At 37.0% G+C, this 23,541-nt stretch overlaps 1 protein-coding gene across 3 annotated transcripts in view; it reads left to right on the plus strand.

The window, feature by feature from the left end:
• Positions 1 to 23,541, plus strand: part of IL1RAPL1 (interleukin 1 receptor accessory protein like 1) — a 1,454,732-nt gene that overhangs the window by 1,411,371 nt on the left and 19,820 nt on the right. For all 3 annotated transcript variants that reach the window (XM_086387986.1, XM_086387985.1, XM_086387987.1), the window contains exon 9: positions 14,842 to 14,985. In XM_086387986.1, the coding sequence (XP_086244112.1) occupies positions 14,842 to 14,985 (144 nt within the window). The remainder of the gene's footprint in view (positions 1 to 14,841; positions 14,986 to 23,541) is intronic.

The raw sequence follows: 23,541 nt of genomic DNA on the forward strand, positions 1-23,541 counted from the left end.
CAAATGTTTGCTGGGCCAGACAGAGACCATGGGACACAGAGTGGACTCTGATCTCTAGGCCCTGCTAGGTTCCCCTCGCCATACCTGGCCCTTGTTCTTTACAGACGTCTCTGCTGATAGCTCTATTCTGGGAATAGGCCCTTTACTGAAATTATTGGGTTACCCAAAAAGTTTGTTCAAGTTTGTCCATAAGATGGCACAGAACACCTGAACAAACTTTTTGGCCACCCCAGTATTTTGGGCAACTAAGCTGGAGGAAACAAGAAAAACTTCCTGAGTTTCTTTTTCTTTAAAATAATCAGACTAAGTTAATCGTCACACCAAAGAGACTGGGGTAGCAAAATTTGCTCCCCTATACCACTCTGGGAGAGTTAACTAGAAGTCCCTAGAGCAATGCTTTACAATCTTCTGCTGTTGTTGTTATCACAATCTTTACAGTTCATAGAAATCACCTAGGAAGTTTGTTTAAAAGTGATTTTTCATGTTCTTATTATTTCCTTAGTCTAAGGTGAACTCAAGATTTGAATTTTGAATAGGTTTCTTATTGGTGCTAATGCTGCTGGTCTGTGGATCGCATTTGGCATGCCAAGGTCTTTGCCTAGACATTAGGTCCTCTAACAAACTTGGTAGAATCTAATAGGTGAAAAGCAACTAACTCTCTTGAGTTCACTGTTTCCATGACAGAGGAATGAAAAAGGGGTAGAGCCAGTCAGTGGGATGAATTCTAATTGCCCCATTCTTTTTATATGATCAACACCTTTGAACCTAGTTGAACATTGGTACATTGCCCTCACATCCCCTCTTAATGAGGTTGCTTGCCTCATGTATTCAATGAAATTGTGCTTTATAGAACACATTTGCTACTCAGGGCAATATCTGAGAGAACACTCTTCAACTATTAAATAATTACCCTCTTACAGGAAGAGGGCCTTCATTCTTGGACACAGTTCCTACATATCCCTTTTGAAAATGGAAATCCACTTAAGAATGTCTCAACAACCTATATATGGGTATATACATGTATTTCAGCCTATGCCAATAGGCTATATACAGAGTTCAGTCTGTGAAAATAGCAATTACCAAGGAGAAACAAGCCCTATGATGGGCAGTAAATACTGCTGATTTCCTGTTTTAAGCACTTGCTCAGCTGAATCTCAACTGTGTGTTGTAAGGAAGGGCAGACAGTATGAAAACTGAACCTCCATGGTTAATGATATGATTAAAAAACAGGCAAAGAAGAAATAACCCAGTAACAGAATCTGGATAAACAGGCCTGCATGTTTGGAAGTTCAAATCATTTTTTATAGGCATCTGTCTAGCATCTAAAGAGGTTATAAAAACACAGACCTACAGTGAGAGCAGAGGGAATCCACTGGAACTGGGATCTTTGTCTTGGAAAGCAACACATAAGCAGTTTCAACAATATTAATTCAGTTTAAGATATTTGCAAGAAGCCACAGATATCATGAGGCACACACATTGCCCAATTTCACATATGTGATCGGAGATCGCAAACAGAATACCAGCTCTGTGACCACTACCCACTGACACACCACTCCCTTCACTTCTCAGAACTACTTTCATGTTCTCATCATTTCTAGGTCAAAACAACCTAGTAACTGACAATTTCTCATATCCTGCTCAAAATCTCACTTTACTGCTAAAAATAATTCATATATTCATATAATGCTATTGCATGAGAAAGCAATAAATCATTCCCATTCACTAAATATGTACTAAGTGCCAGCTCTGGGCAAGGCACTGGGTTAGTTATCCTTAGTAGTTGAGTCACTGCTGCAGAAAGAAGGTCAATCACCATCCTGGGCATTAAAACAGCATTGTTGGGGAGAGGGAGATGGCTGTACCTTTTTATGGCTGTGAATTCTTGCGCTCAGTTGAGAAATGGCACAACTGAGTCAAAAATGCAAGGTATAACTTTTAATAAGCAGTTCCCTGTATATCGAACTTTGACAACCAGGTCAGTAAAGTGAGAAATTAGACTTGACACATTAAAAAATGCTAACTGTTCTCTCAGGTCATATAGTAGGAAAAGAATGTGTTGATTTCCAATAAATTACCATGGTAACTTGTATTAGATTTTAGTGTTGATAATTGCATTTGCCATCTGTAAGAAATATGTTAGCTATTTGTCTCTACTTTTAGGGCACATATGCTATTCTTAGCATGTGTTCTGTGAGGAATGATATATCCGGAGGTTGATTTCTCTAAATTACAATTGGACATTTAAATACTATTAAAATAGATTTTGTTTGTACTTGACCAGAAGAAATCCAGTGGTATACTTAATAAAATACAGAATGGTCATTTTAAAGATCACCCAAAGGTCATTACGATGAATTAGAGTTTGATATGAATGAAAATTGACTGAAAAATTGTGAACTGTGATGGAAAAACAGTTACTTGAGAGAGTGTTTTGTTTTTGACTCTTGTGTGTGAGCTAGAGCAAGTCTCTTTAAGTCATTGTTCTTCATTTTTATCATTTACCTAATTGTCTTTAAACCACAATGCAGTAATCTTGTAAGAACATATTAAACCCTGGGTGACTAATAGTGTATATAAACGCATTCATCAGATTTTGCAGGTTCTCAGAGTTTTGTATCATTGTACCTCAGTTTTCAAATCTTGAAAGTGGAATGGAACAGTTGCTCTTCCCAGGACTTTGGTTACATTTTTAACTGTTTGTAAAGTTGATTCACATCTTTAGATGACAGGTTTCTCTAATGGCAGAATAGAAATTAGAATTCCTTAAGATATGTGACTAGTAACGGTGACCAAATTCACGGAAACTAAAATGGAGGAGGCCATTATCAAAGCCTGAAGAATGATACTTAAATTACTTGACTTAAATCAGTTTGGAATTCTAATTCTAGTATGAAATATAAGATGAATATGACTTGAAAACTCATTTATACTTTCACCATTTCCAGATAATGACTCACAACTGCTCGGGTGCATTTCTAATTCTCCCCAAGTGAACAAGTGTGTCTATATTATCTAAATATATCACTATTGAAAGTAGCTAAAAGGAATACATTAAAGATGTCACAACAAAATTCCATACTGGCTGTCTTCCTGGGCAAACTAATGTCAGTGGCAACTCAATAGTACCATAAAAGTTGACAATATTAGAATATATTTTCAATTTGCCATGTGGCATTCGGGATCTTCCTCCTTCAACCAGAGAGCAAACCCACATCTCCTGCAGCGGAAGTACAGAGTCTTAACCACTGGACCACCAGGGAAGTCCCTCAAGTTTTAACTATTTACAAACCAGGTTTGTTTGCTTTTTGGTAAAACAATGCAACTTGTTTTTAAATGTAACTTGAAATCCATATTTTCTCTAAAATTGGATTATGTTTTAATCTACTTTTTCAAGGAATATTTGTAAACTGTTGCCAAAAAATGATTATTTTGTATACAGAGAAAAGCTCCATGGTAGAGTTAAATAATTCCTGCTTGACTTGCCTTCCTGAATCAAGCATCTATAAATAATGATTGGGTAGATAGGTGAATGAAAAATTAATTAGGATAAAGAGTTTACCATGAGGACCCTCGGCAAAACACAGATTATAAACCACCGTGGACAACTCTATTCCAAAAGTGTCCAGAGTAAAAGACAAAATATAAGCTTTTTTGAAGTATTAGCATTTAAAGCTATAGGTCACTTGCCTCTGTTACGTTCACTCGACATCTAACACATTAGAAAGAGATTCATTAAACAATTGTAACTGGAGTAGTAATAGTGGTTATCCCAGGGTGGTCTGATTCCATGTGACCTTTAATTTCTTTTTCTTATTGTTATATGATTTTCAAAATTTTTACAATAAGCGCATTTTATAGTCAGGAAAAAAGGTGAGAAAAAAATCTATTGCTACAGTCTGGAGTATTCAAAATGCTTATAGGAAACCTACCATTAATCTGTTTTCTATAATATCAAATTATTTCCACATTTTGGAAGTATATTAAAGTCTGTTTCCTTGAATGTACTCTTGCTTCTCCTTTGTATCTGTCTATATTAGAAAACTTTGCATACTGGGGGACACCTTGACTTCTGCATTTTCTCAAACCGCTGCTAATTTTCATACACCAAAAACCAGTACATAGAGTGAGACAATAAGATAAGGCCTTAGTCCGTGTGAGGCAGGGCAGTGTTATTGCTGTTTTGGTAAAAGAGAATTCATTATGGAAGATGGGCTCTTCATATATCCGGACAACACAGGCCAGTAAAAGATATAAGAAACCCACCTTATTCTCAACTTTGTCGTTGCTTAAGGACCCTTAGGAGGAATCAAGGAATGGTAGGTCCTGCTATTGGTAGTTCCTAAGGCATGTCTATTTCTTCATAGAGTGTTGATGGAAGGAAAAAAAATACTTAAATGTTGATAAATTCTTGATTAGTATCTATTTTCAAAATGAGAAAGGGAAAGCAAACTTACCACTATTTTCTTCAGCATTTTTATGTTTTCAGAAATCAGAGTGGTCAAAAAAGATTCAACAGGGATAAGAAATGGATTTTTCTGTTACTTCCATTGAAGGAAATGACCCAGCATGTGGTTTGATTATTATTTTTACCTTAATAGTCTCTAGCTCTGTTGAATCACCAAGATTTTGAATGAAACTTGTCTTGTGAGAGAGATAGCTTTTGCCAAACACTTTTTATTGTAATGCTCTCAATAATTAAGAAATATGTTAAAAATCCTAAGAAAGAAATCCTAAAGGGAAAAAGTTATAATAACAACATAGAATTCTGAAGTTTATCAAAACATCCCATTTTGTCTATTGCAGTGCAATTCGTTTCTACATGTGTAATATATTTTATAAATCTATTCTTAACAACTCAATATACTGAATATACTGCAAATCATCATACAGGTTTTTTTTTAAGAAGTGTTCAGTTTTTCTGTCAAAAACATGGTTCCTTCTATTGGTTATCTAAGCAGTCCAGATGTTCTGGGTTCTTTGGCCAGAAGCAATCCCAGTGGAAGACCAAATTCTTCTAAATGTGACAATATATCCTCTGGTGGAGGGTTGCGTCCAGGATAAACACTGCAGCCCTTAACACAAAGGAGTTAAATGGCAACGCCACCTTCACTCTGACAGTTTTCTCTCCAGAGATGTTTTGTAACACTCCATCTGTGACTGTCTATTTGTATGACATGTTGAAAGGAAATGCATAGTAGAGATAAAGTAAATACTTTTTCTTCTCAGAGATTTTCTTTTAGGCATCAGTGAAGTTTGACACCTTGATGTACAATGGCTGTGTCTTTTCTAAGCTGGTCACCTGAGGCCCATTTTGTTGTTCAATATAGTTCTTTTGTCTGGTTTCTCCCCATCACGCTAAGTCCTACACAATCTAAAGTGAAGGGGGCCCCATCGAATATTTGGTATGTTTCTGTGTGTGCAAATACACGGTAGTCTGTGCACAGCCCACCTTATGGTCTCTGGATTTTGACCTGTTGCAAACAGTGCTTTTAGAATCCAAAGGGGAAATGTTTTCAGCGATAAAGCTCTGTCTGTTAGTAAGACCACATGGTACATTTTGAAAATATATGTCAATTTTCCACTGGGGAGAATCTTTGCCCTATTTTCTCTGACCTAATTTTAAGAAACCTGACTTAATTGACACCATGAATCCTTCAAACAGATATTTATTTTCAAGGTACATGCTAGTTGCTTGGAAAACGAAAAAAAAAAAAAGATAAACAATATATACCAGCTGAGAAATCAGAGCATAAATTTGCTTACCATCACTCATCATACCATATACTTGCTTTCCCTGTTCTTCACACTCAACCTTGCCAAATTCGTTTGCAGCCTCTGTCCAGCAGTGTGCCATACAGCATCTGATCTCTGTCTCTAAAATCCCCCAACAGAAACACAACACGCATACACAAAGCACCCTGAGTGAGATGCTCATCTGGTCCTTGATTATTATTCTTACAGTAGAGCATTTCTTACCCCTATATAAAAGGCCTAGCAGAGTGACACTTAGGTGCACAATAAAGACTAGCTTTTTAATTTTTTTAATATTTTTTATTTTTTTTTAAAATATTTCCTTGCATGCCTGACTTTGCAACTACACATCAGTTCCTTCAAGGCAAGGAGTATATTCCATCCATCATTTGATCACTAGAACTCAACACACTATACCTAGTACATTTAAAGCACTTAAAGAACAAAAAGAAAGTGAATGAAGGAGTGAGTGAAAAGACAAAAATGAGTAATAAATAATATAATAATATCAAAGATGTAAAACAATACAAGATTGATTCCTAAATGCCAAGTGAAAACAAACTCTCCTAGTTCCTTAATTCTACAAAGACTATGTATGTTATCATCGGGTTTATAGATGGAAGAATCGTTTTAAATCTGTACTATGAAGTTAACCATTTTTTTTATAAAATGAAGTTTTATCAAGTTAATAGACTGTGTATTAATAATTATACATCAGTTGCTTGAACCTCATGACACCATTGTCTGGAAAAATGGCTCACAGAGATATTATTCTAATTTTAGAGTGGAATACAAAAAAAGCATAACTTTTCATTAGAAAATTGTACTTTTTCTTAGTCATTCAGTCATCCACTTATTCAACAAATATTCACTGAGTTTCTTCTATGTGTCAGGTAGATTTCAAGGCACTTGAGATAGTATCAGTAAAAAAAAAATATGGACAAAATAGACAAAGAAAACCTTTCCCTGATGGAATTTAAATTCCAATGGGAGGAGATAGACAATAGATAATAAATATAGTAATTAGAAAATTAAATATTATATCCTATAATGATAAATGCTATAGTGAAAATCTTTTAGTTTGAAAAAGAAACCTGCAGACATTCCAGAAGAGATGTAAGAATAATACAATAAACTTCCATATAGCCTCTTCAACTAGATTCACCTATTATTAACATGTTGCCACACTTGCCTTATATCTCTTCATCTAGACAGGTTAGATAAGATAAATCTACAGAATGTATATAAACACATATTTCTGAATCACATGAGAGTAAATTGCAGACACCATGACTAAATTATTCAATGTGAATCTTCTAAAAACAAGGAAATTTTCTTACAACATCAGAGTATATTTATCAAATCTAGGAAAATTGAAAATTGATAGACTGCTATTATCTAATATATAGTCTATATTCACATTTCAAAGGGTATTCCCATAATATTCTTGTACCACCTTTTCCATCCAGAATTATGCAGCTCATTTAGTTGTCAAGTCTTTTTAGTCTCTTTTAATCTGGGATTGTTCCTCAACTTTTATTTGCCTTTTATGCCTTTGACTTTTTCAAAGAATAGAAACCAGATGTTATTTTTTATACCGTGTCCCTCAGTTTGAGTTTGTAATTTCCTCCTTGGGCAGATATTTTCTTACATGTGGCTGGAATACTGCATAAATGTTGTTATGCCTTCTTAATGCATTACGTCAGGAGGTACACGGTGTCATGTCCCATTAGTGGTGATGCTCATTTGGGTCACTTCCTTAAGATGGTGTCTGTTTCTCCCTTAATCATTACTAAATAATCAGTAAGGAGGTGCTTTAAGATAGTATGAATGTTCTGCCTCATCAGTCTTTTATCCATTAACTTTAGGCTCTGTTGATAATTCTTTCCTGAGTCATTTATTATTAGGATGGTAGAAAGTGGTGATTTCCAGCTCTATTATTCCTTCTATATTTGCCAATTGGCATTCTGCTGTAAAGGAGAGCATTCCTTTTTATTAATTTGCTTATAATTAATATAAACTCATGGATTCATGTTTTACTTGATTTCTGTCATTACTCATTGTAAACTGTCTTTTAATACATACCATTTATGAACATTCCCCTACTTCACAGAAAAAAAAAAAAATACAAAATGAAACTTAGCACCCTTCCTGTCTGGTTGGAGAAAGAAAAAGGACTTTCCGAGGGTAACTATATAAAAAACAATGCATTTCTTCTGTCTAGTCTTTCATTTAATTCTTCATTTTAATAGTTTATGAATGTATAACATTTCCAATCCAAGGGCTTGTGGGAGCTTAGTCTAACTAGGCCTTAATCATGGGTCTCCGCCAAGACCCTATTTGTATTCTCAATTGACACTAAAATTTACTTTGATACTTTGGCTGAAAACCTCTTTCCAAAATGGCAAAATACACTACTTTGAAGGTCATCTTTTGCCCAAATGTTTGGCTGCACAGATCAAGTTGTTAAATTCAGAGACCATTTTCATTCAGTATTATTACTATTACTATTATTATATCTATTCTTCTTTCTTCCAAAAAGCACTTTTTCAAGAGCTAAACTACTCTTTACATACCAGTTTATACCTTCTGAAAACATTTTCTTGCTATTATGTGAATAGCAATTCAGTTTCTTAATGTGTCATCAAAAAAAATTATAACTGCTTCTAAATTGCATTGATGTATTATAGAATTGAGTTGAATATCTTTGTAGGCTGAGTATAATTATCCTCCTGCCAGGAACAAATAAGTTATACTGCTCCAGAGAAATAAATATGCATATGAATTTATGTGGATGGATAAATCCTTATAAAGTTTAGCTCTTTATAACACAATGAGAGAAAAAGAAATGTACTTGGTGAGGCTAATGAATAAACTAAGATCATTATATCGTCTATCAGACATTTCCCCCACGAACTTACATTTTACTGCATATAAATCAGGGCAGAACATTTGAAAGGACTTTATATAGTGAACTATATAAGTCACCTAAAATCTTCGGCTATACTTTAAACAAGATGATATGTATAAATAGAGAGAAGAAAATGGATACTCCAAGGGAAGAGTTCAAAATTATAAACTGTGATTTAACTCTGTTAACATCCTTACCTCTTCAAAGATACCTAGCAGAAAAAATTTGCAAAAATAACACCAGGTACAGGCCAATAAAAAAAAAAAATAGGATTCCAGACTACACTAGGTAATTGCAACAAGATTAGTGTAAACCAAATGCATTTATTATTTGCAATGTAATCCAATATACTAGCGGATGGCATGCGCTTTATTTTAATTAGCTGTTTCTTTTAAAGGGTTGCTTGGTCCAACTGTCTTGATAAGAAAAAATTGTAGTCATTGCTCAAAATGCTTGTAGCAAATCTAGTTTTAAATTGAAGCAATTTATTCTGAAAGCAGTCTACTACTGCAGCAATAATCAATGTGTTTTCCCTTAGCCCATACTTGAGCTTTCCATGGACTATTATTAATTGCCTGTAACTAAATGACTGCTGGTGCCTTTAAACGTAACTCTTTGGCACTTGTTCATTTGTTGTGTTTAACCAAATGCCTGTTTCCCTTAGGTTTTGCCTAGCGATTTTGCTTTACAATTTACCGTATTCCATCTCAGTCCCTTAAAGGGGGCAGAGTCTATCATTTTAAAAACATAACATAGAGGCTAAACAGAGTTTTAAAGGTTTGCATTTTCTTTTTCCATCCTCTGATGTTGAATTGTGCTGAAATGGAATCTTTTTAAATGCTGCCACTCTAGGCAGCTTGAACTTGAGCTGAAAAGTAGATCCCATTTCAAAAGGAAATGACATTTGCTAGGGCAACACCATTCACATTGTAATGTAAAGATAAAATACAGCAGTGGGTTCCCATCATTTCTTTTAACTGTAACAGAATTTAACCCCTAGTAATTTTGTCCTCACCTAATGTGTAAGCAATATTGGCTGGCACTCATATTAATGAATATGTCCAGCTTAGAGCAAAAAAAGAATGTGGAACTGAATCTAATAGATCATTTTCTTTGGGAGAATTTACACGTGCTATGTAAACCAACATAAAAAACCTAAATGGAAAATTTTTTTTTTTCCCCAGGGTATTCGGGATCTTTTGTGTTTCCATATGAATTATGAAATTTTTTCTTCTAGTTCTGTGCAAAATGCCATTGGTAATTTGATAAAGATCACACTGAATCTGTAGATTACATCTGGTAGTATAGTCATTTTCACAATATTGATTCTTCCTACCCAGGAACATGGAATATCTCTCCATCTGTTTATGTCATCTTTGATTTCTTTCATTATCGTCATAATTTTCTGTGTGCAGTTCTTTTGTCTCCTTGGGTAAGTTTATTCCTAGATATTTAATTCTTTTTGTTGCAATGGTGAATGGGATTGATTCCTTAATTTCTCTCTCTGATTTTTCATTGTTAATATATAGAAATGCAAAGTGATTTCTGTGTATTGATTTTTTATCCTGCAACTTTGTTAAATTCACTGATTAGCTCTAGTAATTTTCTGATACTATCTTTAGGGTTTTCTATGTACAGTATCACATTTATACTACCTAAGCCATGTTTATTAGTCTTGCATAAAAATAATGTAGTCATTGAGGTAGCAGGCATTAAACTGGGGAAAGACATTTCTTTTCCAACTTGCAAGTTTGTTATAAGACACTGTGCTTCTCCGTGTAGTACTATAGTTTCTGAGGAAAATCTGAGATACTGTCATGATCTCAAGATAACTTGTTGTTATTCAGACACTAAGTTGTGTCCAACTCTTTGCAACCCCATGGACGGCAGCACGCCAGGCTTCCCTGTCCTTCACTATCTCCTGGAGTTTGCTCAAATTCCTATCCATTGAGTCAGTGATGCTATCTAACCATCTCTCTGTCATCCTCTTCTCTTGCCCTCAGTCTTTCCCAGCATGAGGGTCTTTTCCAATGAGTCAGCTCTTTGCATCAGTTAGATAAAGTATTGGAGCTTCAGCTTCAGCATCAGTCCTTCCAATGAATATTCAGGGTTGATCTCCTTTAGGATTGACTGGTTTGATTCAAGATAAGTTAGCTTTTTGCAAACACTGTTTCTTGGACTAATTTTTGGTATCCTTATTATTAAGTAAATGATTGCCATGTGGCTCAGAAGATTTTTCTTGCTTTGTTGCTCATACTCTAGGCATATACAACTTTTCATATTTGTACCTTAAAGGAGGGATTCATGAGACACAAGAGCATTTCTGTAATTGCTAAGCCTCACCTACCCTGCTCTCTTTTTCTCATTATATTTTAGACAGTATTATTGGTTAGCCTAGTAAGCAGCGTATTTAGTTAGTATATGCAATTTTTGAGGGACTCATGACATCTACCAGTGGGAATAATTCAGATTTGGGCAACTACTTCCCTAAAAATAAGAAGAGCTTACTTTCTTAACATTTTTCTCTTACACGTACTTAATTTTTAGGAGTTATAAAAAAATGTGTGTAGAGACCACTCTTATAAATACTATCTGAGGGAAAAGAATTCTGCTTATTAAATTAATAAAATTACATTTCAGGCATAGTTTTTGATTGTTACATAAGCTATTCAGTGAGATATGAGTATGTAAGGCACGGTTCCAGAATCAAAGGATATGCTTAAGGGCACCATGGAAGAACCATTCCCTGCCTGGGCACTTGTCTACAGCAAAGCAGCTGTCTTGACTCCCTTCTTTCCTTAAAGCTTCTTCACCCATATCCCTTGGATTAGAACTTATAATGACTCTTTTTAAAAATATCAATATTTTAAAGAGTTGAAGTGCAATTAACCTAAGGTAAAACATAAAAATTTTAAGTGTCTAGCTCAGTGAGTTTTGACAAATGTATATACTTGTATTTATACCTGAAAAAGATAGAGTTTTTGTTTTTTGTTTTTAACCCCATAATGTTCCCTCTTTCCCCTTTCCAATAAATCTTCCTGTCACTCATCCACAAAGCATCCATTTTGTGATCTTTATCACTAAGGTTTAATTTGGCCTGCTCTTGGACTTTATTTAAATATATATACTGAAGGTATTTCTTTGTGTCTGGCGTTCTTCAGCTAACATCATTTTGTGAAATTCACAAAGGCTGCATGTTATCAGCAGTGTATTCTTTGTACTGCTGAGTGTATTGTATCCTATTGACACACAATAGTTTGTTCATTATACCCTGTTAATGAGCATTTGGGTTGCTTCCAGTTGTGATTACTATGAATAAGACTACTCTGAACATCCTGTACAAGTCTTCTTGTAGACATTGGCTTATTTTTCCTTTGAGTAAGCACTCTTGCCTGGAAAATCCCATGGACTGAGGAGCCTGGTGGGCCGCAGTCCATGGGGTCGCTAAGAGTCAGACAAGACTCAGCGACTTCACTTTCACTTTCATGCATTGGAGAAGGAAATGGCAACCCACTCCAGTGTTCTTGCCTGGAGAATCCCAGGGACGGGGGAGTCTCGTGGGCTGCCGTCTATGGGGTCGCACAGAGTCGGACACGACTGAAGCGACTTAGCAGTAGCAGCAGCAAGAACTTAGGAGTAGATCATATTTAGGGTAGATTCATATTTAACTTTATTAGCAACTACTCAAACTTTTCTAATATAGTAGTATCATTGGGCATTTCCAGTAACAGTGCTTGGGAGTAGAGGCTACACATTCTCCATTATTTTTTTTAATTTCTTTTCTCACACAAGTTTTAGAGTGATGAATTCCAAGTATGAAATGCGTTATATTAGAAAAAAGAAGCAATATGAAAAGAAGCCATAGCCCAAATGCTTATCTCTCCCATTATATCCAGTATAATTGAAATCAGATTTTCTGGTATGTAAATTAGCCTATGGGCCTAAGTTAGAGTTTTATGCAAGTGTCTATGTGTGGTGGAGTTTAACTGATATCCTGAGAAAACAAGACCCAAAGTACCACACAGAATTATATACATACTAATCCTTTCTGTTCACATAGTAGTAGGAAAATAGTATACTGAAGCATGTTTTGTATTTCATTCCTGGTACTTTTGTAGACTATCTTACATAGTCCCTCACAAGATTCAGCAGATAAAGCTGTCTGGTATTTATAAATACAAACTATATAAATTTCCTTGAGATACTTCTTAGTAATTCACACTTCATGTTAACTTAGACTCTTAAAGGTTTAATAACTCACTTTATTTTTTCTTTCTTAAATTCATAAATTCCAATCACTTTTTGTAAGTTTTTCTTCTGCGTCCTATTTAATTTTAATAAGAGCAGAAAGCTACACTTGATTAAACACTAGTTATATGTATCTTTTTATTCAACTGTTGAATTAAAAATTAATAACTAGATAAGAAGAAATATGGCTGAGGTTTTGTTTTGTTTTTTTTCCTGTAATCGTCACAGATAAGTGACATCACATGCAAACATACACACAAATAAAAAAATGTCCTTGTGAGAAAATTATGGCCATACTTTTCAGATTATTTATCACTGATACTGCATTGCACCCATGATGATTTCACCCCATTAGTAAGATTTCAAGAGTGATCTTGGAAGCCAAGAGTAGTTGTCACTGCAAAACCATAGATTCTTTTAAAATTCTCAATCTAAGACTACATTGACTATTACAGAGTTAGATAACCCTTTGGTGAATTGTAAATTACAGAATTGAAAATACCATTACTTTAGGGCCGTAATTTCAGGAATAGTTATCTTTAGTGGTAATTAAGGAAACTAGTACTTTTCAAGGTAGCTGTCAACTGCAAGGAACAATAACAACCCATCAGTAATATTTGGACTATGATGATAAAGGTCACAATACATACACAGGCAGTTTAACTAGCATTTCACTAAAGTGGACTTCAAAATCTGTGCATTGTGGCCTAATGTTTAAATACCAGTATCATTGAATTTGTTACATTGTGCATGAGCTCTGAAGGAGAAAAAAGAAGTGAATGTTTTATCTCTAAAATTGTCTGATCATTTTTTATGTTGTATAGACATTCTATAGGAATATGAGAACTTGTATACAGAGGCAAGAAAATTACTTGTAATCAGTGGCAAGAAAGTTACTCTTTTGGATAGAATGTAGTAACATACCAAGTCAAAGGGGAAAGAAAGGATAAGAAAAAAATATTTAGCTCTGTTGCTGCTGTTTAGTCGCTAAGTCGTGACTGACTCTTTTGTGACCCCATGGACTGTAGCCCACCAGGTTCCTCTGTCCATGGGATTTCCCAGGCAAGAACACTGGAGTGGGTTGCCATTTCCTTCTCCAGTGAATCTTCCTGACCCTGGGACCAAACCAGCATCTCCTGCACTGGGCAGGCCAATTATTTACAACTGAACCACCTGGGAAGCCCATTTAAGAGCTTAGTGAAAGGAAAATATGACCATATAGTCCAGTGTGACATCCACTAGGGAGCCTAGTTCTTAATCCCAAGTTAGCACTCAGCCTCCAAGACTGCGGTCAGCCATATTGGCACCACTCTGTTGAGAAAGACAAGTATTAGTGCTTCTGGCAGAAGCCAGCAGACAGTATTCATTAGATGGTCCACTCAAACTATGCGACACTCCACACTGCCCTTCAGGAACTGTGCTGTTCACCCCTCATTTTTCCTCAGCCCCAACCTCCAGGTGACAGCTGAAGTGGGAAAGATTAAGATTCAGATTGGGTAAGTTCAGAAACCATCCTGGCTTAAAAGCTTCCTCTCCAGAGGAACCAGTATTTCTTTTATCAACTCCAGCATACCTTGCAGGATTCCCACAAGAATAGGTTTATGTGTAAGAGTCACTTTCACTCTAGCAAGCCCCAAATTATAGTTTCCAATCAGGTATTTACAAATCAGCCCAAATGCAATCTACCAATGTAGGTTCATTCTTACCATAAGCAATGTTGCTTAGCAACACAGTAACACATACCACCTTATCAGATTACCAAGGAAACAGCTAGAAAGTTATCAAGAGGTCACATTCTACTGCAGAAAGGAAAGGGGTTGTGTCAATCCATTACCCACATCTGATCTCATCCACAAAAGTGTGAAATCAAGTTGAATTTATGATTTTGTATGTGAATATAATTCCCTCTGGTAATTTTTTTTTTCTAGAGCTGATGTATACAGTTGAACTTGCTGGAGGGCTTGGTGCTATCCTTCTGCTGCTTGTTTGTTTGGTGACCATCTACAAATGTTACAAGATAGAAATCATGCTCTTCTACAGGAATCATTTTGGGGCTGAGGAGCTAGATGGAGGTAAGCTGAGTCCCTTCTTGTAATGTTCTTTCTATTCGTATTTGTTTCCTGCTTTTGTTTTGTTGAAGGAAAGAAAAGTTACCTGAATAACCATTTGCAGCATCTCTTAGAGTCTTTCAATGTTCAGTTTGTAAATTCATCTTTTATATGGAACGCTATGTGTGATGCTTTGGAGCCAATAGGTATTATCCTCTGAAAATTGGAAAGCAACACCTACCGTTTTTAGAATGGTGTTCCAAAGAGCACTTCTGAATTACAAACACTGACTACAGTGTTATCAGATTGTTCATTTCTCTCACCTTGTCATCAGTACTGAAAGTCCAGCTTTACTCCTGTATAGGGAAGGAGTGTCTCTTTTAATCATCTCCATAGCTCAGTGGTTTGAAGTGAATCTTAATTTGTCTCTTGTTTAGCCTGATCAGTTATAATAAACAGTACTGAGTATTTTAAAATTCATCCAGCAGTCTTTCAACCCTGTTTATTTAGCTTTATTTGGACAGGCTAATTTTTATTCCAAGTGGGGACCCACAGAGAGGGAAGTGCACAAACACGTTGTTTTCATAATAATAAATCTAATACTTGTTCTCCAACTGGGTAAGTAAATATTGTTTTCATAGAATCATTATTATTATTTGCCTCTGGTCAGTCATAAATATGTTTACAATCTAAGAAGAATTTGGATCTGTTAAAATTGAGCTCCATAAACTGCCCATTAGTGGACTAAAGTTTTGTGTTTTTTTTTCCTTTTTTGGTCATTTGAAAGTGATTCATATATAACATTAATTTGCAACATAGGAAGCATATGTGAAGTGACAATAAACAGTACATACGATCAGGATTTCTTGATCATTTTCATAATCTCTTTTTATTGACTATCCATTTTTCACTTACCATTACAAAGGAAAATGAAACAATTGCCCGTGTTACCACATTTCCACAGGCCTCTGGAATAAGTCACAGGTAGAGTGTAGGCTGTCAGACTTATGAAGAGGAGCAATTTATTCAGCATCCCTAACACTCCTCTCGGAGAAGGCAGTGGCACCCCACTCCAGTACTCCTGCCTGGAAAATCCCATGGACGGAGGAGCCTGGCAGGCTGCAGTCCATGGGGTCGCTAAGAGTCAGACACGACTGAGTGACTTCACTTTCACTTTTCACTTTCACGCGTTGGAGAAGGAAATAGCAACCCACTCCAGTGTTCTTGCCTGGAGAATCCCAGGGACGGGGGAGCCTGGTGGGCTGCCGTCTATGGGGTCGCACAGAGTCGGACACGACTGAAGCGACTTAGCAGCAGCAGCAGCAACACTCCTCTCTGTAGCCTTCTCCCCTTTCCATTACAGTGAAGTCTGTGCTACAGCAAGACTGCTTTTTTCTCATTTTAAAGTACTGATTAGCCTATTTATTCTTTGTTTCTAACTTTCTTGCCCATTCATACAGATTATTAAGTTTTTTGCTACTGCTTCAAAGAGATATGAGAAAATTGCCAATGTCAGAGTACTTGTTGAATGAGAATCAAGCTGAGTACTAGGCCTTCTTAAAGTCATTTTTGGTAAACCTCAGAAAAACTCAGGTCAATAGTATAATCTCTCTTTTACTGATAAAGCAACTGAGGCTCCCAGAGTTAAATAACTTACTAAAGAAGATACCACTAATATTATTGTAACTGGCCAAGATGGGATTTGAATATAGGTCTATTTTCAAAGCATTTATTTGATTGAACACTGAGCCCTTGTTATTTTTAGCCTTTTAAAAATTTGATATGTTCAGCATAACTTCAAGACCTGCTGTTATTTGCACAATTAACACAGTAGAAGTTATTTGAAAAGATATTACCTAAACAAGTCTCATTTTATCTATTAACCTTATTTTGGACATAGTTTTTGTTCTGAATGATATGAAGGATTTCACACAAATGATAAATTCCCAGTATAATTTTTTGTCACATTCTGAATGGTAGAAAATTCTAAAGTTTCAGTTCAGTGCAGTAGCTCAGTCACGTCCACCTCTTTGTGAGCTCATGGTCTACGACATGCCAGGCTTCCCTGTCCATCACCAACTTCCAGAGCTTACTGAAACTCATGTCCATAAAGTCCATGATACCATTCAAACTACTCATCCTCTGTCATCCCCTTCTCCTCCCACATTCAATCTTTCCCACCATCAGGGTCTTTTCAAATGAGTCAGTTCTTCACATCAGTTGGCCACAGAATTGGAGTTTCAGCTTAAACATCAGTCCTTCCAATGAATATTCAGGACTAATTTCCTTTAGGATGGACTGGATGAATCTCCTTGCTGCCCAAGGGACTCTCAAGAGTCTTCTCCAACACCACAGTTCAAAAGCATCAATTCCTTGGCACTCAGGTTTCTTTACAGTCCAACTCTCACATCCATACATAACTACTGGAAAAACCATAGCTTTCACTAGACAGATCTTTGTTGGAAAAGTAATGTCTCTTCTTTTTAATATACTGTCTAGGTTGGTCATAGCTTTTCTTCCAATGAGCAAGCATAATTTAATTTCATGGCTGCAGTCACCATCTGCAGTGATTTTGGAGCCCAAAAAAATAGTCTCTCACTGTTTCCATTGTTCTCCATCTATTTGCCATGAAGTGATGGGACCGGATGCCATGATCTTTGTTTTTCTGAATGTTGAGCTTTAAGCCAACTTTTTCACTCTCCTCTTTCACTTTCATCAAGAGGCTCTTTAGTTCTTCTTCACTTTCTGCCATAAGGATGATGTCACTGGTGCTTCTGAGGTTATTGATATTTCTCCCAGAAATCTTGATTCCAGCTTGTGCTTGATCCTGCCCAGTGTTTCTCATGATGTACTCTGCATAAAAGTTAAATAAGCAGGGTGACAATATACAGCCTTGATGTACTCCTTTCCCAATTTGGAACCAGTCTTTTGTTCCATGTCCAGTGCTAGCTGTTGCTTCTTGACCTGCATACAGGTTTCTCAGGAGGCAGGTAAGGTGGTCTGGTATTCCCATCTCTTTCAGAATTTTCCATAGTTTGTTGTGATCCACACAGTCAAAGGCTTTGGCATAGTCAATAAAACAGAAGTAGATGTTTTTATTGGAAGTCTCTTGCTTTTTCAATGATCCAGCAGATGTTGGCAATTTGATCTCTGGTTCCTCTGCCTTTTCTAAATCCAGTTTGCACATCCAGAAGTTCACACTTCATGTACTGTTGAAGCCTGGCTTGGAGCATTTTGAGCATTACTTTGCTAGCATGTGAGATGAGTGCAATTGTGTGGTAGTTTGAGCATTCTTTGGCATTGCCTTTCTTTGCGATTGGAATGAAAACTGAGTTTTTCCAGTACTGTGGCTGCTGCTGAGTTTTCCAAATTTGCTGACATATTGAGGGCAGCACTTTCACAGCATCATCTTTTAGGATTTGAAATAGCTCAGCTGGAATTCCATCACCTCCACTAGCTTTGTTCATAGTGATGCTTCCTAAGGCCCACTTGACTTCACATTACAGGATGTCTGGCTCTAGGTGAATGATCACACCATCGTGGTTATCTGGGTCATGAAGATATTTTTTGTATAGTTCTTCTGTGCATTCTTGCCACCTCTTCTTAATATCTTCTGCTTCTGTTAGGTCCATACCAGTTCTGTCCTTTATTGTGCCCATCTTTGCATGAAATGTTCCCTTGGTATCTCTAAGTTTCTTGAAGAGCTCTCTAGTCTTTCCCATTCTATTATTTTCCTCTATTTCTTTGCACTGACCATTGAGGAAGACTTTCTTATCTCTCCTTTCTATTCTTTGAAACTCTGCATTCAAATGGGTACATCTTTCCTTTTCTCCTTTGCCTTTAGTTTCTCTTCTTTTCTCAGCTATTTGTAAGGCCTCCTCAGACAACCATTTTGCCTTTTTGCATTTGTTTTTCTTGGGGATGGTCTTAATCACTGCCTCTTGTACAAAGTCGTGAACCTCTGTCCATAGTTCTTCAGGCACTCTGTCTATGAGATCTAATCCCTTGAATCTATTTGTCACTTACACTGTATAATCGTAAGGGATTTAAGTTTAGATGTTTAGAGTTTAGATGTTACTGAACTTTAGTTGCATCTCCTTGGATTCTTCTACACATTGTTATAACTGAATAAATATCTACTATTGCACTGTTGATGGAGAAGGCAATGGCACCCCACTCCAGTACTCTTGCCTGGAAAATCCCATGGATGGAGGAGCCTGGTGGGCTGCCGTCTATGGGGTTGCACAGAGTCCAACACGACTGAGCGAGTTCACTTTCACTTTTCATTTTCATGCATTGGAGAAGGAAATGGCAACCCATTCCAGTGTTCTTGCCTGGAGAATCCCAGGGACAGGGGAGCCTGGTGGGCTGCCATCTATGGGGTCGCACAGAGTTGGACACGACTGAAGTGACTTAGCAGCAGTAGCAGCAGCAGTATTACAGTGATTGTTAATAACAGATTCACTGACCATTTCTTAAGTATGTATTAAATGACAAGTGTTGTGTTGACTATTTTATTGATACTCAGAGAATCATACAACCAGAAAGACAGAATTGAAACCCCGTCTAAATCCCCAAACTTTCCTAATATCCATCACTGTATCAGACTGGGAGATGGACTGTTTGGCATCTGGACACATTCAGTCAGTTCCTTTCAAGTCTTTACAATAGGCATTATCTGACTGTATCAGTTTTGTATCAGAAAGATTCTATTTTTCTAAGATGAAACATATTGATGCTTTGCTCTCTTGGTTTGTTCACATCAGTCTTTGTACCCTTCTACACAACCTTACATTGTAATGTTTTCCCTAGACACGGGCCTTAGCATTTCTCTTTTAATTCTGCAGCACCACCTTTTTGGATAATATGTACAACCCTGTCTACAGCTGCATTTGTGTACGAATGTACAAATTACTCTTAAATGTCTTTCTCCAAGTTCTCTTGTTTTATTATCGTTTTCTCATAACCTTTTGGTTTTTTTACACTATGATAGGAACCAAGGCCAGCTTTTGCATCACCCATCCCCCACACTCATTCCTTACCTTTTCCGTTTTACATCTCAATTCTCTGTATCATTCTTTACTTCATTTGCTTCACTTCCTCTCCATCTGCCATTTCCAATTAGTTATCATGATCAGCTAACACATTATTAACAAGAGACATATTAACACATCTTTTGTTACCCCAGCATTATTGACCAGAGATATATCAATATATTTTTATACAGAGTGATACAATTAACATGACTGTGCATAGTTTTTAGAGCTTTAAGTTAATCAAGGGTTCATTATACAACTTACGACTATTGTTATCATTCATATTTTGCTCTGTTCAGTTTTTATCCCAACCTTCTGTGTATTATAAATGCAAGTTTATTACCATAAAACTTTCAAAAATGCCACATCACAAAATTTTGAGTAAAGGACTTTTCAGTGAATTTTATGCAGATACTTTCTCTGATCATCTGGATGACATATATAATAGTGTCTTAGAAGATGATAGTTCTTCAGAATATAGTGAACATTCAGTTCAGTCACTCAGTCATGTCCGACTCTTTGTGACCCCATGAACCACAGCACGCCAGCCCTCCCTATCCATCACCATCTCCTGGAGTCCACCCAAACCCATGTCCATTGAGTCGGTGATACCATCCAGCCATCTCATCCTTTGTGGTCCCCTTCTCCTCCCACCTTCAATCTTTCCCAGCATCAGGGTCTTTTCAAATGAGTCAGTTCTTCACATCAGGTGGCCAAAGTATTGGAGTTTCAGCTTCAACATCAGTCCTTCCATTGAATATTCAGGATTAATTTCCTTTAGGATGGACTGGTTGGATCTCCTTGCTGTCCAAGGGACTCTCAAGAGTCTTCTCCAACACCACAGTTCAAAAGCATCAATTCTTCGGTGCTCAGCTTTCTTTATAGCCCAACTCACATCCATACATGACTACTGGAAAAACCATAGCTTTCATTAGACGGACCTTCATTGCCAAAGTAATGTCTCTTCTTTTTAATATGCTGCGTAGGTTGGTCATAACTTTTCTTCCAAGGAGCAAGTGTCTTTTAATTTCATGGCTGCAGTCACCATCTGCAGTGATTTTGGAGCCCCCAAAATAAAGTCTGTCACTGTTTCCACTGTTTCCCCATCTATTTGCCATGAAGTGATGGGAACAGATGCCATGCTCTTCGTTTTCTGAATGTTGAGTTTAAAGCCAACTTTTTCACTCTCCTCTTTCACTTTCATCAAGAGGCTCTTTAGTTCTTCGCTTTCTGCCATAAGGGTGGTGTCATCTGCATATCTGAGATTATTGATACTTCTCCTGGTTATGATTATTGGTATTTCTTCCTGCCAGAGCAGAAAGCTTTCTTAGTTCAGAAAACACCTACTGTAACAGGGTAACCCAACTAAACATGTGTAGCCTTGCCAACCCCATAGAATCTGATCATACATAGTTCCCAGTTAGAATGAGATGCTGGTCTTTAGACAAACACAGCTATTGAGAATGGGCCCAAGACAATGCAGTTCCCCATAATTCTCAGGTCCCTTTGGTAAATGAGCTAACTCTAATGGTTAGGGGTAGGAGAAGATTAATTACTACTCTACCACCTTGATTCCATAAAATATTGAAAGAAAATTTGGACAAATTCTGCTGCATATACATTTCTTAATAAACAAATATTTAACCTATCCTATCAACTTGAAGAAGTTCCAACTCTGTGTCACATGAATGTTTGTGAGAGTTCCCAAAAAAACCTTGCCCCTGAGGCACATGTGACAATCCCAGTGTCAGGATTAGGCTAACCATCTGTTGATGTCTAAGAATATTCCTCATCAACTGGGAACTACATATGATACAGAAAACTGTCATGGTATTCAATGAAAAGCAGAATATAAAAAGATTTGTATACTATGATGATCAGCTTTGAAGAGAGCTATGTGTCCATGTTGATAAGAACTGAAAGGTACTATTCAGACATGAAAACAACATTGTAGGGCATTATAATTTGAGATGTTATATCTATATTTTTTCAAAAATTTCCCTAATATTTACTGTCTTTTCTATTACATATAACTTTTAAAATTCTTTCTGAAATAAATCTGGATGTATGAGAAACCCAAAAGGAATATTCTTCATTAGGACACAGGACCATTTAGAATCAAGTCTGAAACACTTTCCCTAAGCGGAAAGGTCTCTGGCCCCACTAGACATCTGAGGAGTGGGATGTGTCTCTAAATGATGTTAAGTTACTCATGTCTTTTTTTGTTGAAGTATAGTTGATTTACAATGTTGTGTTACTTTCAGGTGTATGGCAAAGTGATTCAGTTTTATATGTGGCTTCTCTGGTGGCGCAGAGGTTAAAGGGTCTGCCTGCAATGTGGGAGACCTGAGTTTGATCCCTGGGTCGGGAAGATCCCCTGGAGAAGGAAATGGCAACCCACTCCAGTATTCTTGCCTGGAGAATCCCATGGACAGAGGAGCTTGGTAGGCTACAGTCCACTGGTCGCAAAGAGTCGGACACAACTGAGCGAATTCACTTTCACTTTCTACTTTCATGTGTATATGTATATACACACATAAATATATTTATTCTCTTTCAGATTTTTTTTCCCATATAGGTTCTTCCAAAATATTCATTATAGTTCCCTATCAGTTCAGTTCAGTCACTCAGTCGTGTCCGACTCGTCGCGACCCCATGAATCACAGCACGCCAGGCTTCCCTGTCCATTACCATCTCCCGGAGTTCACTCAAACTCACGTCCATCGAGTCGGTGATGCCATCCAGCCATCTCATCCTCTGTCGTCTCCTTCTCCTCCTGCCTCCAATCCCTCCCAGCATCAGTCTTTTCCAATGAGTCAACTCTTCTCATGAGGTGGCCAAAGTACTGGAGTTTCAGCTTTAGCTTCATTCCTTCCAAGGAACACCCAGGGCTGTTCTCCTTTAGAATGGACTGGTTGGATCTCCTTGCAGTCCAAGGGACTCTCAAGAGTCTTCTCCAACACCACAGTTCAAAAGCATCAATTCTTCAGCACTCAGCTTCCTTCACAGTCCAACTCTCACACCCATACATGACCACTGGAAAAACCATAGCCTTGACTAGACAGACCTTTGTTGGTAAAGTAATGTCTCTGCTTTTTAATATGCTATCTAGGTTGGTCATAACTTTTCTTCCAAGGAGTGTCTTTTAATTTCATGGCTGCAGTTACCATCTGCAGTGATTTTGGAGCCCAAAAAAATAAAGTCTGACACTGTTTCCACTGTTTCCCCATCTATTTCCCATGAAGTGATGGGACCAGATGCCATGATCTTCATTTTCTGAATGTTGAGCTTTAAGCCAACTTTTTTCACTCTCATCAAGAGGCTTTTGAGTTCCTCTTCACTTTCTGCCATAAGGGTGGTGTCATCTGCATATCTGAGGTTGTTGATATTTCTCCCGGCAATCTTGATTCCAGTTTGTGCTTCTTCCAGCCCAGCGTTTCTCATGATGTACTCTGCGTATAAGTTAAATAAGCAGGGTGACAATATACAGTCTTGACGTACTCCCTTTATGCTATACAGTAAATCCTTATTTGTCTATTTTATA

The sequence above is a fragment of the Bos grunniens genome, chromosome X (assembly GCF_055505025.1).
Source record: "Bos grunniens cultivar Pamir isolate PY7600 chromosome X, Bosgru_T2T1.0, whole genome shotgun sequence".
NCBI classification, from domain to species: Eukaryota; Metazoa; Chordata; class Mammalia; order Artiodactyla; family Bovidae; genus Bos; species Bos grunniens.